The sequence below is a fragment of the Trachurus trachurus genome, assembly GCF_905171665.1.
Source record: "Trachurus trachurus genome assembly, chromosome: 13".
NCBI classification, from domain to species: domain Eukaryota; kingdom Metazoa; phylum Chordata; class Actinopteri; order Carangiformes; family Carangidae; genus Trachurus; species Trachurus trachurus.
The window spans coordinates 24,135,767-24,150,141 of record NC_139892.1 but is presented as its reverse complement, the minus strand read 5'-3'; the positions used below and the strand labels follow the sequence as shown (position 1 = coordinate 24,150,141).

Sequence of the window (14,375 nt, the reverse complement as noted above, 5' to 3'; positions counted from 1 at the left end):
CGGTCTGGGCTCCTGTAACTTTGTGATGTCACAACTAAACAGTCACTGCCCTCACTCCAGCCCAATCAACTCAATTCAACCTTGTAGGAACTGGTTTCTCTGAAGGGTCTACTTAAAATGTTGACAGCCGGAGAGAGAGACCTCGGGCACGGCCACAGACAACAGCAGGCCTCCTCCACACAGTCCCCGATTGGCAGCTGCAGGTTGACCTGGGAAAACAGCTGAGGTTCCGCCAGGACATCACACCAACATCCCTCCGCTCCGACCAGACACCATCTGATCTATGACAGCCAGTGTTTCTCTTTGTCCTGGCAGAGCATTTTATTTTATCAGTGTTATCAATGTAAATATACTTCATTACAACTGTATTTCAGCACTATACTAAGTATTAACATAAAATATATGTAAACCCATTGTGAAGTGTTAAAAGTATTAATGATTTTTTTATTTTATGATATTGTAAAACAACTGCGTGTCTGTTTACAAAGGAAATAAGATGAATAGGAAGATAATGAAAAAGTGAATAAAAGGTTCATGATTTCCCTCTGAAGTTAGTCATAAATGAATAGTGACCCAGTTAGAACAAAGAGAAACTCATATCTGAGGGCAGTCAACGAACTCATCAGTCATCCCTATGAAGTAAATACCCACATGGTGGTTTTATCATGAAGGCTATAGTATATAGGCCTATATATACACTGTACAGTACAGTATATTATGTATACAGGGGTGGGCTGGGACAAAAAATCAGCCCTGGCATTTTCTGTCCAGACCAGCCCATTATCAGCAGACACAATGTAGAAGTCCACAAATCTTGCTGCATCTTCTCTCACACATACTACGAAGGAGAGTCATATTCCTTGATAGCAGTTAACAAATAAAGCACGTACTGTAGCTTACAGTGACTCAGTCATTAACAGAGAATTGAAAAAAAAAAAAGAAGATCTATAGCTGTGTGAAAAAGTCTAAGACATGAATATACGTCTATGTGCGCAAGTATATATTGCCCTACTTCTCGTATATGTATATATATAAATATAAATATATATAAAGGACTCTGTGATCCTATCCCGGTGATCCATTTCATTAGCAGATCCATCTCATTAGATAGTTAAATACATTTAGAGGTCGTCCTGATCACTGCAGCAATCTGTGTGTGATGGCAGTGTGTCTTTAGACCAAAGGATTTAGAGAGAACTAACAAATCTGTTTCAGGAAAGCTCCAGCTTGTCACCTTTCTTGCTTCTACAAGCCATAAACTTTGTTGTTTTTTCAACAGTGTATACAGTACATCCTCGTTAACAGAGCCAGAGCCAGGAGTTTTATTATGATGTCAGAGACAAAAGAAACATGTAGCTAGTTAAATGTGTAATGTGTCTTCAGTCTGTTCCTCGTGAAGGCATCCATATTCCATTTTAGAATGTGAAGAGGCTTGATTTATATTTTTTTTACATAGGTGCTCTGTTGAATTGATGTTGTAAAACACTTTACAATACAGAATCAAATCACAGCGATGGAATGTCTTGAGTTTGTGCAGAAATGGGTCACCCAGATAGATCAGATGAATCAAGGAGCTTGGTAGCTGCAGCTTACTAAGAGACATGCCGATTCGGATCTACAGGCAACCCACAAGGAGAGAGACAGAGTGAGTGTATTTGTGTGTGTGTGTGTGAGAGAGAGAGAGAGAGAGAGAGAGAGAGAGAGAGAGAGAGAGAGAGAGAGAGAGAGAGAGAGAGAGAGAGAGAGAGAGAGAGAGAGAGAGGGAGAAAGACTGAGTAAAATAGAGGTATATTGAGTGAGATCAAAACTGGTGCTAGATAGTGTGAAAACAAATCAAGAGAGAAACAGAGCGAAACATCAAGGAGGGAGAAGAAGAGAGAACGCATCACTGAGATGCGTACAAGGAGGCAGAGATATAGAGCGGAAAGGGGAGAAGAGTTTTAGAAAAGGCGAGAGTGGAGCGCAGACACTGGGGAGGAATCAAAATTCAAAGGGAGAAAAAATCCTAAAGCAGTAGAGAGAGACACGCTGTGATGCAGCAGAGAACAAAAGAGAAATGTGGAGGGAGTTTGTGTGACAGCAGCACAGGATATAACCCAGTAACAAAAGATGTGTTAGAGCAGATTTGACTTGATATTTGAGGAAGGGGCGAACATGATCATCCTACTCTTGTCAACCCCTCAAGCTGCTGAAGAGGAGGAAGTCAAATGGTGGACAGCTGATGTTCCAAGTATGTGAGGTGAACTAACTTCCACCTCTGGAAGCTCGGGCGCTGGCTGTGATCAAGGGATACAATCAAGTGTCTGTCTGTCAGTGTTAATGTTTATCTTGAGTAAATGAGTGTGAATGCCTGTGAAGAAATGTATGTCCATAGCTGTGTAGTAAAGTTTATACAACATACACACAAGCTGAAAAGCTAGGTAAACCAATACACCATCCAGATCAATATCAGACTATATTAACTTATTGCAGACCTAAGGGCATCACTGCATGCTAGCTGAGAAGTTACTGCAGTACAAATATGGTGAACTTAATTCTGAGAAAGTTTCTAAAAATAGCACTGACAAACTGATTTTTCAGATTGATTATATTCATTTTGTCTTCTTGTAGATATAATTAATTTTTTTCTTGTGTTCAGACAAAAAATTAGAATGATGTTACCTGCTTGACAGTTTCGACTGTGACTCCAGTCTTCCTCAGAAGCGTCATCCGACGTGCTGCTGACGTGTCTGGGTGGTCTCTGGATCAGGGAATCCCAGGTGTGCGAGAGGGTGTACGCCCCCTCGTCCCAATTGATGGTGTCTCTCGCCTTATGGTATCTCTCTTAACCTTATTAGTACTAACACAAGTAAAAGAAAAAAGAAAAGACAAAATCAGTAAGGGGTATAATGTGCGCAGTTTAAAAAAAAAAGGTGTACTGTATGATTATGTATAAAATTCTATTACCAGATAATATGAAATATGAAGACAGTAAATCAATATTGTCCTCAGTATTTGCCTTGTACCATAAATATATGGACCTAATTCTAGACTCAGTCTGTTTCTATTTTGTATCTAGCTGATCATTTATTGTGTTTTGTTCATCGTTGCGTAGTCATATACCTTTTTGTTTATCCAGTCCACATGTCAAAGTAGAAGTAAGAAGTAAGATGCAAATTACTCCAGATGAGAAAGAAAGACAAAATACACCATGTGGTGTTGTGTTATGGTGAGTGTATACTATATACTATACACTAACCGTTACTGACACTTGGTCATCTAACTAAATCTACATTGAACTGAGAGTCTAAGGACAGTGGGTATTGTAATTCTCTACAGATTGTAAAGGCAAATTTGTGATTTGTGACATTGAGCTGTATTAATGGAATTGATTTGAATGTATCAATCACAGAAGAGAAGAAATTGAATAAATAGAAGTCAGTAGCTTTGAGATGGTAGAAATATTTGTATTGCACAAAATAGGTTGCAGCTCAATGCCAGGAAGAGCGAGATATGAGTCAGAGATGTGAGAGGGGAATATCTGATGTGTGAAGTGATGAGGCTGATGGATGGATGAAGGAATGTTTCAAATGCAATGTCTTTTCTCATTCTCTGCCATTCAGACAGCATTGTAATATTAGCTGTGGAAACCCCCTTTACTTCTGATGACAGATGAGGTGGATAAGATTTTTGTTGTGACTTTGAAAGACAAAATAAAGTGTTTTGATTAAACATCTGTACATTGTTGCAGTGGCACATTAAGCATCAAGGAGAATTATTGCTTGTCTGTAATCCAATATCTATAAATGTAACATTAAGCCACTGCTGGTAATCAAATATTAAATTAACAGTTTAGCTCTATAGATCAAAGTGTGAACTCATTCATTGAAACATGGCTAGTTTTCTCTATGTGAAAACCAAAGACTTTTGATCATGATCCAGCCTCACACGGTTTACGCCTTGCACCCTCATCGGTTGTTAGCGCAGTGGGTTTGGTTATTGTAGCTGATTAGAACCGAGCTCTAATCAATCAGAGCTGAAAATACCTATGTGGGCGTGCAGAGCCTTTGACTGTGCAACAGGAAGTTCCATTAACTTCAACTACAGCACAGGGAAGAACAGGCAGAGTGGAGAACAAAGTCTGCTGGATAATTATAAGTGGGAGGGTGAGGGTGGGCTGGGAGTGACGGGAGGATTTCATGAGATTATCCTATAAATAGTGTGGCAACTTTCTTTAGTCATCAATGCCAGTATGCAACTCTGGCACACGAGCGATAGAACTGCTCTAAAAATTTGCCCTGGGCTTATACCTCTGCCCAAGTTAATACCATTCTCCATGAGACTTTAGGAGTTGCTGAGCAGGATTTGACTGTGATGAAGTTAATCACTACACTGTGGGGAGTAAAGAAAATGTGATCCAAAACTCTGGCTGTCTTTTTCTAATAGCTTGTTTCATTTACGCAATGGTACATTTATCGGTCCCATAGGAACCTATTGTGATCTGAGCTAGCTTTGGCAGACGCAAAGACAAATTGACCTTCACGTTGGATTGAGAGAAGGCTGTCTTTTTCTTTTCTTTTTTTTCAAGGGATCAGTGGGTATGCAGCCCATGGCAGCAGGGTGGCACATCTCCGCTAAGCTTAGTCAGAGTGCCGAGGGATATTTTAGGTCAGTCTTTTTTCAGCCCACCTACATGTCCCCGTCTGAAATAGAGCCCTGTCATGGTGTGTTTGGTTGCCAGCGGCTTCAGAGCTACTGTGTTGAAAAGCTGACATTGTAATCAAACATAATAACCTTAACACGTCTGACAAATTGTGGCTCCGTGTACAGTTAACATGGCTTTTAAGAAGGGGAGAACATTTCTGCTGGGCACACAGTGCCATATTTCAATAGTCAAGGACAGGACTGTACCAGTGTCTTGCATGTTTAAGCTCTTTTTCCAACCATCCAAAATCATACACCAGAACTGCGTCATCTTATAATTACTAATACACAAGCAGAAGTACAAGTCCTAATACTGTAGGTATAACCCCCTGGAGCATGAGAGTAGCTACAAGTAAAAAGACAAAGAACAACAATTAGAATATATCTGCAAGCAGTTCTAACCTTTTTGGCTCAACACTGAGCTGAATAGGGTTCTACCTTTAGACTCTCTCCTGCTCTATCTGATGACGTCACGCACACCAGCCCTGATAGCTCCATGCAATATAAACTCAAGAATCTCAAAAAGTGATCATGCTCAATGAAAAACTTTTTTACTTTTTTACCTTAGAATATCAAAACATAATCACTTAGCCCTTGAGTCCAAGTGAACATCATCTGCCAAATTTGAAGAAATTCCCTTTAGGGGTTCCTAAGATAACATGTCCATGAGAACGGAACAGGCTGACAACCCAAACACATAATGCCTCTGGCACTGACTGTGGCCGCCACTGAGACCTAGAAAAGGTGATTTTAAGTATTGATGCCTTCCATCCTGTTGCATCTTATTTCATGGCAACAAATCGGGGAAAAAAAAGGTAATACGTTACACTCCCTTCATTCTTGTTGCCATGGCACCTGACATAGAAATGACAACTCTACTTCCACCGATGAACCAATTCAAATGGTTCACTCTAATGTTGGGCTCCAGTCCATCTGTAGACACTGGTTTCAGATACAGTACACAACAGGGATCCAGAGAGTTTCTCAAGGAGCCAAGATTCAAAGTCTGTCAGTATGGCTTGAGCCGGAGTCTTCTGGTTAATAAGTGACTCTATCGAGCTTTCTTGCGTCTCTCAAAGGTCCACCGAACTCAGCCTTCATGTGTAAACCAGGAAAAGGGGGTTTCTCGTGGTTTTATCTCTAACACTCCGTGACAGTGTCACAGCAGGTGGAGCTCTTCGCAGAACCAATTAGTCGGATCTATTTAGAGAAGAAGTGTGAGTTGAGATGACAAACTGACATGCAACATCCCTCACTTGTACAGACACAGAAAAAATACATAAACCACCAACATGTCAAGATACACAATCATACAGACACAGTGAGACTGCAACGGCAGCATCTGCTGTGCAGTGCGTCATCCCTGTCCCTATCCTGTCATTCCTACCCTGCACCATGTTTGACAAGTCTATGTATTGTCACTCTTCAGCTTTCACCATTCATGTTCTGCAAGGGCCCTGTGCTGCACTCAGCTCCCACACTCATCATGCAGCATAAACTGTCAAATGTAACTGATGTCATAACAGTTATATATCCACCTACTGAGACGCTGAGTACGGATATTTAACAGACAACCTTTTCTCCCCTTCTCCCTATTGAGATTCTACCTTAGGGACTGGGATGTACAGTTTGATCATGTGGGATGGTTTTAGACTACTTGGCTCTAATTTAAGTTGTCCTACTTCCCATCATGCCTCAGGGCATTAGTGGTATCAGAGCCAGGACTGTACTTTCTTAGATGTTGATTTTGTAACTTCATCATTCTTTCGTTTTAGAAAATTTACAGTTGCACAGTGCTGAGGTTGAAGACAGGTTCAAAACATAAAATGTGGCTGGACCACCTATAGTAAAATCACCAGTTACGTGCTGACAGTGCTGCGATTTTTGCGATATCTACTAAATTATATTAATATATTATTTTAATTAAATTATCTGAGAGTTAGAAGAGACAGACTACTGTATATTTTAAAGTTTTTTTTCAGGCTTTTACCTTTATTTCAGCCATAGTGAAAGAAAAACGGGAAAATTACAGAGAGACAGGGAAAGTGGAAGACATGCAACAAGGGCAGGTGAGCTAACAACTGAACCTGACCTGAGATAGTCTATACATCTTATTTTGTCTCTCACAGAGAGTAAAGCCTCCATCTGGGATCAATAATGGCTTAGCCTTAATTTTGTCCAAGTCATAAATCATAAGATTGGAGGCAGGTTTTTATGTGTAACTTCCTCTATTTGATATGTAGAATTGGTCATAGCAGCCAGTTTGTACAATTTGAGTATGCAGTGAGTTTGGTTATTATTATGTAATGACACATGTAATAAAATAACTATTTTGCTGTAACTAAGGCAAGGCTCAGGCTTCCCTGCTTCATTGCAGCTCCTGAGCAGCTGGGAAACCAGAGCAGCTCAGTGGACTGTGTTGTTAAATATTTATGTGTAAAAACTACAAGATGGTTTGTTAAAATGCTTGTGCCCTGTTTCAAAGAAGCTTGTCATAATATCCAAGAATCCCTAGTTGTCTGAAGACATCATGGACACCAGCCCAGTAAGAACAAGATTGAGCGAAGAACATGTTCTAGGTCAAGGACTCCTGAACACTGAGCTGTAAGTTGCTCTTGTGAGACTATAAGAGCCTGAAATTCTATGCATCAGCGGGTTTTTTGGATGTCCCCAAGTTGTTGGGTGTTTGTCATATTCGGCTGTGTTTTGCAATAAACCCGCGCTGCTGCTGCATGTTGCCTTGTTCCTGTCGTGTCTTAGTCTGAGTTTGATCAACTAAGAGTTCTTAAACAACTGAAGCTCAGCACTCCACACTATAGTATTAGTACCATCAGTCAGTTAGTCATCAAGTCAGTGACAATTGTGAAATTAAAGGGATAGTTCAACATTTTTGAAAATTGGCCCATTGCCATGATCCCCCTAGTAATAGCAGTAGGTTCGTTACCTTTAATTGTTGGTCCAAGCTGCTTTTAGATTGGGGGAGAAGAATACCGAGCGGCGCAGCTACACTACGGAGGCTAATGGAATTTCTTGGTTTTGCTCATCAAACTCAGCAAATACACAACCAAAAAACTCAAAAACGCTGTGGTGGACAAGTTGTGACCTGCACATTTACCACGCTATGAGATAATAGCGGAAAGTTAAGAGAAGTGAAGCAAATACTCGGAACTACTTTCTTCAGTGAACCACTGCTCGGAGGGACACAGTGTGCGCACCTCAGCCAGTGCCGTAGTATACGGATGTATCTGCAGTAAACAGGCGCTTTTGAAATCACTCCGCCGAGCAGCCGTCTAGAGTGTAAAGTCCGACTTTGCCTCTAAAACAACTCCATCTCGCAACTTTCCGCTATTATCTCATAGCGTGGTGAATGTGCAGGTCACAACTTGTCCACCACAGCGTTTTTGAGTTTTTTGGTTGTGTATTTGCTGAGTTTGATGAGCAAAACCAAGAAATTCCATTAGCCTCCGTAGTGTAGCTGCGCCGCTCGGTATTCTTCTCCCCCAATCTAAAAGCAGCTTGGACCAACAATTAAAGGTAACGAACCTACTGCTATTACTAGGGGGATCATGGCGATGGGCCAATTTTCAAAAATGTTGAACTATCCCTTTAAAAAAAAAAAAACTATACTACTGAGAACAGATTTGGTGGACAATAATATCGGTGGTTGTGAGTTATATGATGAAATTCAGCTATGCGTTTAGAAAGGGGCCACTGCACAGCTTTAAAAAATAGCAGTAATGTTTCAAAAGAACATTTATTACATAACATTACAGGAGCAACTTGTGCCTTCTTGAAACCAGATGTGCACTTTCCGATGAGTATTTTAAAACAGCACTATGATAGGGAACTAATAGTAAAGTACAGCATTAACATTTGGCACTATAAAAAATTGTGTTGTAGAAATCTCATGAACAGCATGGAGGAAGCCACAGCTCAAACTGAAAAGCATCACATGGGTGTTGCTGGCATTAACATATTCACATTTTGAAAATACTGGCCAGTTTTGGTTTGCTATTTATTATGAAAATAAAAAATAATAATAAACTGAAAAACAAATTCTATGTGCGAACAGAAAACAGTCAGTTCCATCGCTTTATCTTCAACCACGGACGATCAACTGAAAATCAGAAACTAAACAATAAAAAACATTGATTGATTGATGCCTATGCAACGTTCTTTATTTCCGACTAGTCCTTGGACCCTCCATTGTCCTGTTTGCCTGTTTCACAAGTCTATGCACTGTGATTTTTGGTCAAATTGGGTCTAAATGGATAGAAAAACTATTCATATTGCCCCTTTTCCTGTTTTCCAAATATGTTCCTAGAGCTAAGAACTGGATTGTAAACACCTTTAAGACATTTAAAGTGATGTTTTGTACCTGTATTGCAACTTTAAGGGATGTAACAGTGGATATCCCCATAACTTTCCCCTTAATTCCCAAAACTGGAAGCTGTAGAAGCAGAGCACAACTTGCCAGAGGATGACTTCAACATCCAAACATAACCTGCTCATTAGCATATGCATAGGATAACGTTCTAGATATTATGCATTAATGTAGATTTCCTTTCCATGGCGAACAGTAAGTCTTTGGTATACACTTAGAAGCATGTTAATACAACCACGCAGTGAAAGAGGTCTTAAAGTGTCTGACTGTATGCTTAGACCTTCTCTTTCAAGGTGCTCCTGCTCAGCCTGTGGAAGCAGTGTGTGCACCAGGCTTCAGTGTCTTGTCACCTAAACGCTCTTCCTCCCTGCTGCCCGGCAGTTCAGCTGTCAAATCTTCTCAGTCTCCTCCGCCTGATTTCCTCTTCTGAGAGGTTGAAACCATAAGGAGGAGGAGCTCCTCTCCTGCTGCTTTGTCCTAAAAAACAAAATATGTATTATTTGAAATATACACACTTAGGGGACTTTGGTGACTTTACTGTAAGCAGGGTAAAGATTTTAGGATTCAGTGTCACTCTAGGCCATAATTAATCTACCTCTCCTCTCTTACCTCTGTCATTCAGACTGTTTCTGATGGCTGCCTCTAACTGCTCCTCCTCTGTCAGCCCACCTGTAAAAGATGTTGATGGATTTGTGGTGTAACCTGGTGCATACTGATTATATCCTGAGTATCCTCCACCGGTGAAACGGGAGCCTACACACATACACACACAGAGTACAGAAAGGGGAAAAAAGGTTAAGCTTCTATATTTGCATTTTTCCTTTTGTCAATAAATCATATGAAAAGAACAAAACCTTCAAAGTGTTAGTCAGTCTCTCATGACTTTTTGATTCCCACACCCTGCCTGTGTCACTCAGCCCCCAGTCCACTGGTTCCAACTGAAGACAATATATAGTTTCATTTGTTTAGAAAAAAAATGGGTGGACTTGCGCTTATGAAGCTCTCTATGATCACTCAAAGTGCTTTCCTCTACAGCCACATTCACCCATTCACAAGATACTCCCACAGCCACCCACAACTCTACAGCAGAGGGATGGTGCTAAAAGTAGACTACTTTGTGTGTGTGTTCATGGAAATGAATGAACACACCCTATTAGTGATGGACAGCGATGGAGCTCTTAAGACAGCGTTCAGTGTTGTGGTGTGTCTCAAATCGCATACTTCTCTCAGTGCACTGCTTTACAGTACACTGTAAGGCAAATTTCGACAGGCTAGTACCGTCTCAAATCAAACACTGCCGCTGCGCACTTACCGGAAATGACTCGACAGCTTCTTCTTCTATTTTTTAAATTCTAATTGCAACCGGCCGTTGGAGACCTATCGCCGACACTTGACAGCGTTTTTTGCCGATCAAAACGAGCTAGTAAGTTGTGTTTTATTGTGTTAGTGTTGTTGTTATGTTGTTATGAGTGTTTTTTAAAGACATTTACGCCGGTGTCAGCTCCGTCGCTGCTCAAAGCAACCACTGCCGTTTGAAAAGTAGTGACATGCTTCCGCTACGTCATTAAGATGGCGGCTGTTAAGTGTGGAAAGTGTCCATCGATCCACACTCAATTTTCTGGCCGTTTGAGTGCGCCAATTGAGTGCACATAGCGCACTACATTTTCGCACACTGCTCAGTGTGAACGCACTTATGCACTCAAAATATTAAGTGTAAGTGCAGAAGTGCGCGATTTGGGACACACCATTGGTTTTAAGCTTATACACTACACGATTTCCTTGTAGACTTTGGTACCTGATGATCCTGTAGAGTAGTAGCGTGCACTGGGCTGGGAGTAATGTCCATTCCACACCACCAGATCTGGTAACACATAAACAGAGTATTTCAGTTCAGGAATATGACTGTCAACGTGCATCTGGACGTGAGTATGGATTAATACTAAGGCACACACATCCATTTCAAAGTGGTCTACAGAATCACTCAAAAATCCTAATAAAAAACACACACACAAAAATATTTTACTTTTTGGACACCTTACACACACACACACACACAAAAACACACTCTTGCTCCTCCAGACAGCTTTATGTGTCTGTGCTCCATAAATGCTCCTACAAAGAACCTGTCTATATGAACAACACATAATATATAAATTCAGACCTGCACATTTCTTCATGATGGTCTTCAGGGGTCCAGAAGTGTAGAGCAGACCCACCAGGATACCCGACAGGTGACCAACAAAAGAGGTCCTAAAGCATCAGAGTAAATGTTAACTTCTAATGAAACACTGCCATCCTGTGGACACTTGGATCCACAGTATCAGAGAGCACACAGTGTCAGGACAATTTCCTTGAATGCCAACACTAAGTTGAGAGGAAGTGGGACCCAGAAGTTTCCAAAGTTCAGAGACAGGTCAGAGCTACATAAACAAATGTTTGGCCTTCTTCTATTTGTTCTACACCTGGAGCACTTTACTGGCTGTTTGAAGGATACATTAAAGTAAGAAGTGGCCTGTGACTCTGAAGGGAGATCCATGATCTTTGAATATGTACTGACAACATTATGTAGCCTTCTCTGCTGTGAAACATAATGTTGTGACTATCCTTCAGATTCCTCAGAAATTACTGGTGCTCTTGCTTAGTACTTTTCTCATCTGTACTGCTGACAAATACAGACTGGGATCAAAGAAAGTACCTGCATGCCACTACTTTCTACTACCACACTTTTTTTTTTTTTTTTTTACATTTAGCGGCAGACTTGATTTGTCTCTCTAGCCTTTAAAATCCATTCAAGTTCAAAGGGTTATCTACCAAAAAAAAGTGTCTAATTGTAACTACCCTACTGTAGCTGCTGTGGCCCCTGCCTGCATCATCTGATAAAATATTTAGGAACCTGAGAAGTGTGTACAGCAGGTGTATGATTCAATAGCACATACATGTATATAGGTATTACCGTATAAGACATGCAATTTGAAAGGTCATCCCACTGAAAACAGAACCGCTGACCCCGGCTGCAGCACCCTACTACACCCATCACATTGCAATCTCTACAGTATATCTGCAAAATTAATCATAAATCCTGGTGTATTATATATTATGTATTGTGTATTATGTAAAGTTGTGATACTAAACTTACCCTGGTGATGTTACGTGGATCAGCACTAGCTCCGCCCAGCTAGCATATTGATTTGCCACAGGGAAACCCATCACATAAGTCACACCTCCAGGGTAGTAATGGTTACTGAGCACCTTCAGAGCAAACAGGACACCTAAAAACACAGTCACATTGACAAAGTTCAATGTCGCCATCCTGGAGTTTAAAAAGTAGTAAGTTGTGTGGTGTGGACATACAATGTTTAAATGGAAATACTGTTCAATAACTTTTTATTGTTATTCCCTTTTGTACCCAGTAGACCATACCTGAGAAGCCAACAGCACAGGTCATGCTGTAGGATTGGTCCTGAGTGAGCTCGGTTAGCAATCCCTCCAACACCAGATAAACTAATCCAGTGAGCAGAGAGAAGACTGACAGCAGGTAGGCGAACCAGGCTCCACCCAGCCGTTGCTCAAGTCTGATTCCTTTCCAGAGGAAGGACGCCATGTTGAAATAAAGATGCCAGTCATCAGCATGATGCAGTGGGGATAGCACAAGACGTCTCCAATCACTGAACCAATATGCCTGCTGGACACTCACACAGGCCTGCGGATTGGATAGATAGTGGTATTCATATTATATTATTCATATTAGTACTAATATATAACCTTAACATACTGTAGTCCAATGCACCAGTGCAAGTCATTCCTGAATGGTGGTCCAGGTGTTGATTGGACCTTTTTGTGTAGGTTTTTTAAATCTTCTAAAAGGTAAACTCTGTGTTTTCTTTAGTTATGTCAGTGCATTACCTGCATCAGTGGAGCTGCAGGAAACAGGTACAGGTACACATTGAGAGCCAGGACAGCCAGGGTGACAGGTGGGATGTTGTCCAGGCCCACCTGAAACAGCTGGGAGGCCAGGAGCAACAATCCCATGTGGGATCCCCTCTGTCGATTCCGCATACTCAAAAGAGTCTGCAATGAGACAAATGCATTTTGACTTCTAAATCACCATCATCTACTACTAAAATATTACATAGCAGGAGTGAAGAGGAGGTGTTTTTATGTCCTCTGATAACTGTAGGGAGGTCCACTTTTCAGGGACAGAGATTTCTTGTTGTTCCCGTGTCAAGGCTGAAACAGAAATATGACTTTTACACCTCTGCTGCTGGTGCTCCTCCAAAACAGCCACTAGTCAGAATGAAGACAGATCTTTAAAGAGCTACTTAAAAGACACATGTTAATCTATAGTTTTCTAACAGAGTTTGTATTTTTTATTTAAATGTACATACAGTACAGTAATCACCCCCTAGCTTTTATTTTCCTGTTTTATTCTTCTGAAAAGCTATCTGAGAAGCCATCACAGCAGCAAGACTCAAATTTATGAACGTATGGCATCAGGATTTTAGGGTTGGTCCATTTACAGTGAGCAAGAAACTTTGTGACTTAGGCTAATTGTGAATTCAGGGAGTGTGTTTTTTGGTATAGTATGTCCAAGTAGGATTCTCCTATTCACTAAATTCACACATACAGTATAGCCAATTTCCACTCCAAATCTGACATTGTTCTTTTTTATTTTATCAGTGGAAATAGTGCACTTACACAGGAGTTTCAAAATTACAAGGCAAAGTTTGAGGATAAAATGTTGTCAGTTCTTCTCTTATGCCATTATCTAAACTACTCAGCATAATTTCAATTATGATAAGCTCAAAGACGATGGGCTGGTTCTTTTACTTTGTTCAGGCTATGTGGCAATAAGTGGCAGTAAAATCAATCATCGTAATGGTGAATTATTTTGTTCCGACAGTGGATTGACGTCTGTGGAGATATCTGTGGAAAAGCCTGTGTATTAGTTTAGCGACAGTCTCACAACTAAGTAGGCTATCATTTGTAAAACATTAGATTCTGATTAAAAAGAACAAAATACCCGAAATACGAATTAATCAGCGGCATTTAGTGGCTACAAACTTACTCTTGTCGGCTCAGTCTTCTTCCTTGTTCTCTGCTGCTCTGGCTAATGCTAATGCTAATGCTAGCCTTGAGTATAAACACCGTTTGCAGCTCGACTTCTCTTCTGAAGGATGACGGACTTAATCTTCCTATACAGCTTATCGCTGAACCATGGTCACCAGTCAGTCAGTGTATTTCGTGATATTTCATCATTTTCTGAGTTAACTTGGCAACAGGTCGTGGAGTCACGTCAGCTAAACACGTG

At 40.7% G+C, this 14,375-nt stretch overlaps 2 protein-coding genes across 4 annotated transcripts in view; both read right to left on the bottom strand.

Annotated features, from left to right (window-relative positions):
• Positions 1–2,731, bottom strand: part of galnt17 (polypeptide N-acetylgalactosaminyltransferase 17) — a 22,513-nt gene extending 19,782 nt beyond the window's left edge. Inside the window, exons 1-2 of one of the 2 annotated variants that reach the window (XM_083985057.1) lie at positions 2,662–2,731; positions 142–308 (exon numbers count right to left, since the gene is read on the bottom strand). The gene's annotated coding sequence lies outside the window, so the exon portion shown is untranslated. The remainder of the gene's footprint in view (positions 1–141; positions 309–2,661) is intronic. The other variant, XM_083985056.1, reaches the window with a different exon arrangement.
• Positions 2,730–14,375, bottom strand: rhbdd1 (rhomboid domain containing 1). Of its 2 annotated transcripts, XM_083985059.1 has the most exons (9): positions 14,133–14,375; positions 12,971–13,135; positions 12,488–12,767; positions 12,204–12,336; positions 11,229–11,317; positions 10,863–10,928; positions 9,677–9,820; positions 9,418–9,544; positions 2,730–2,839 (listed from the first exon to the last, which is right to left on the bottom strand). In XM_083985059.1, exons 2-8 carry the CDS (start codon positions 13,121–13,123, stop codon positions 9,450–9,452), a joined length of 960 nt encoding a protein of 319 aa, XP_083841185.1. In that variant the 5' UTR covers positions 13,124–13,135; positions 14,133–14,375; the 3' UTR covers positions 2,730–2,839; positions 9,418–9,449. The 2 variants fall into 2 exon arrangements, with proteins under 2 accessions (XP_083841185.1, XP_083841184.1); XM_083985058.1 differs by lacking the exon at positions 2,730–2,839 and having other exon boundaries at positions 8,465–9,544.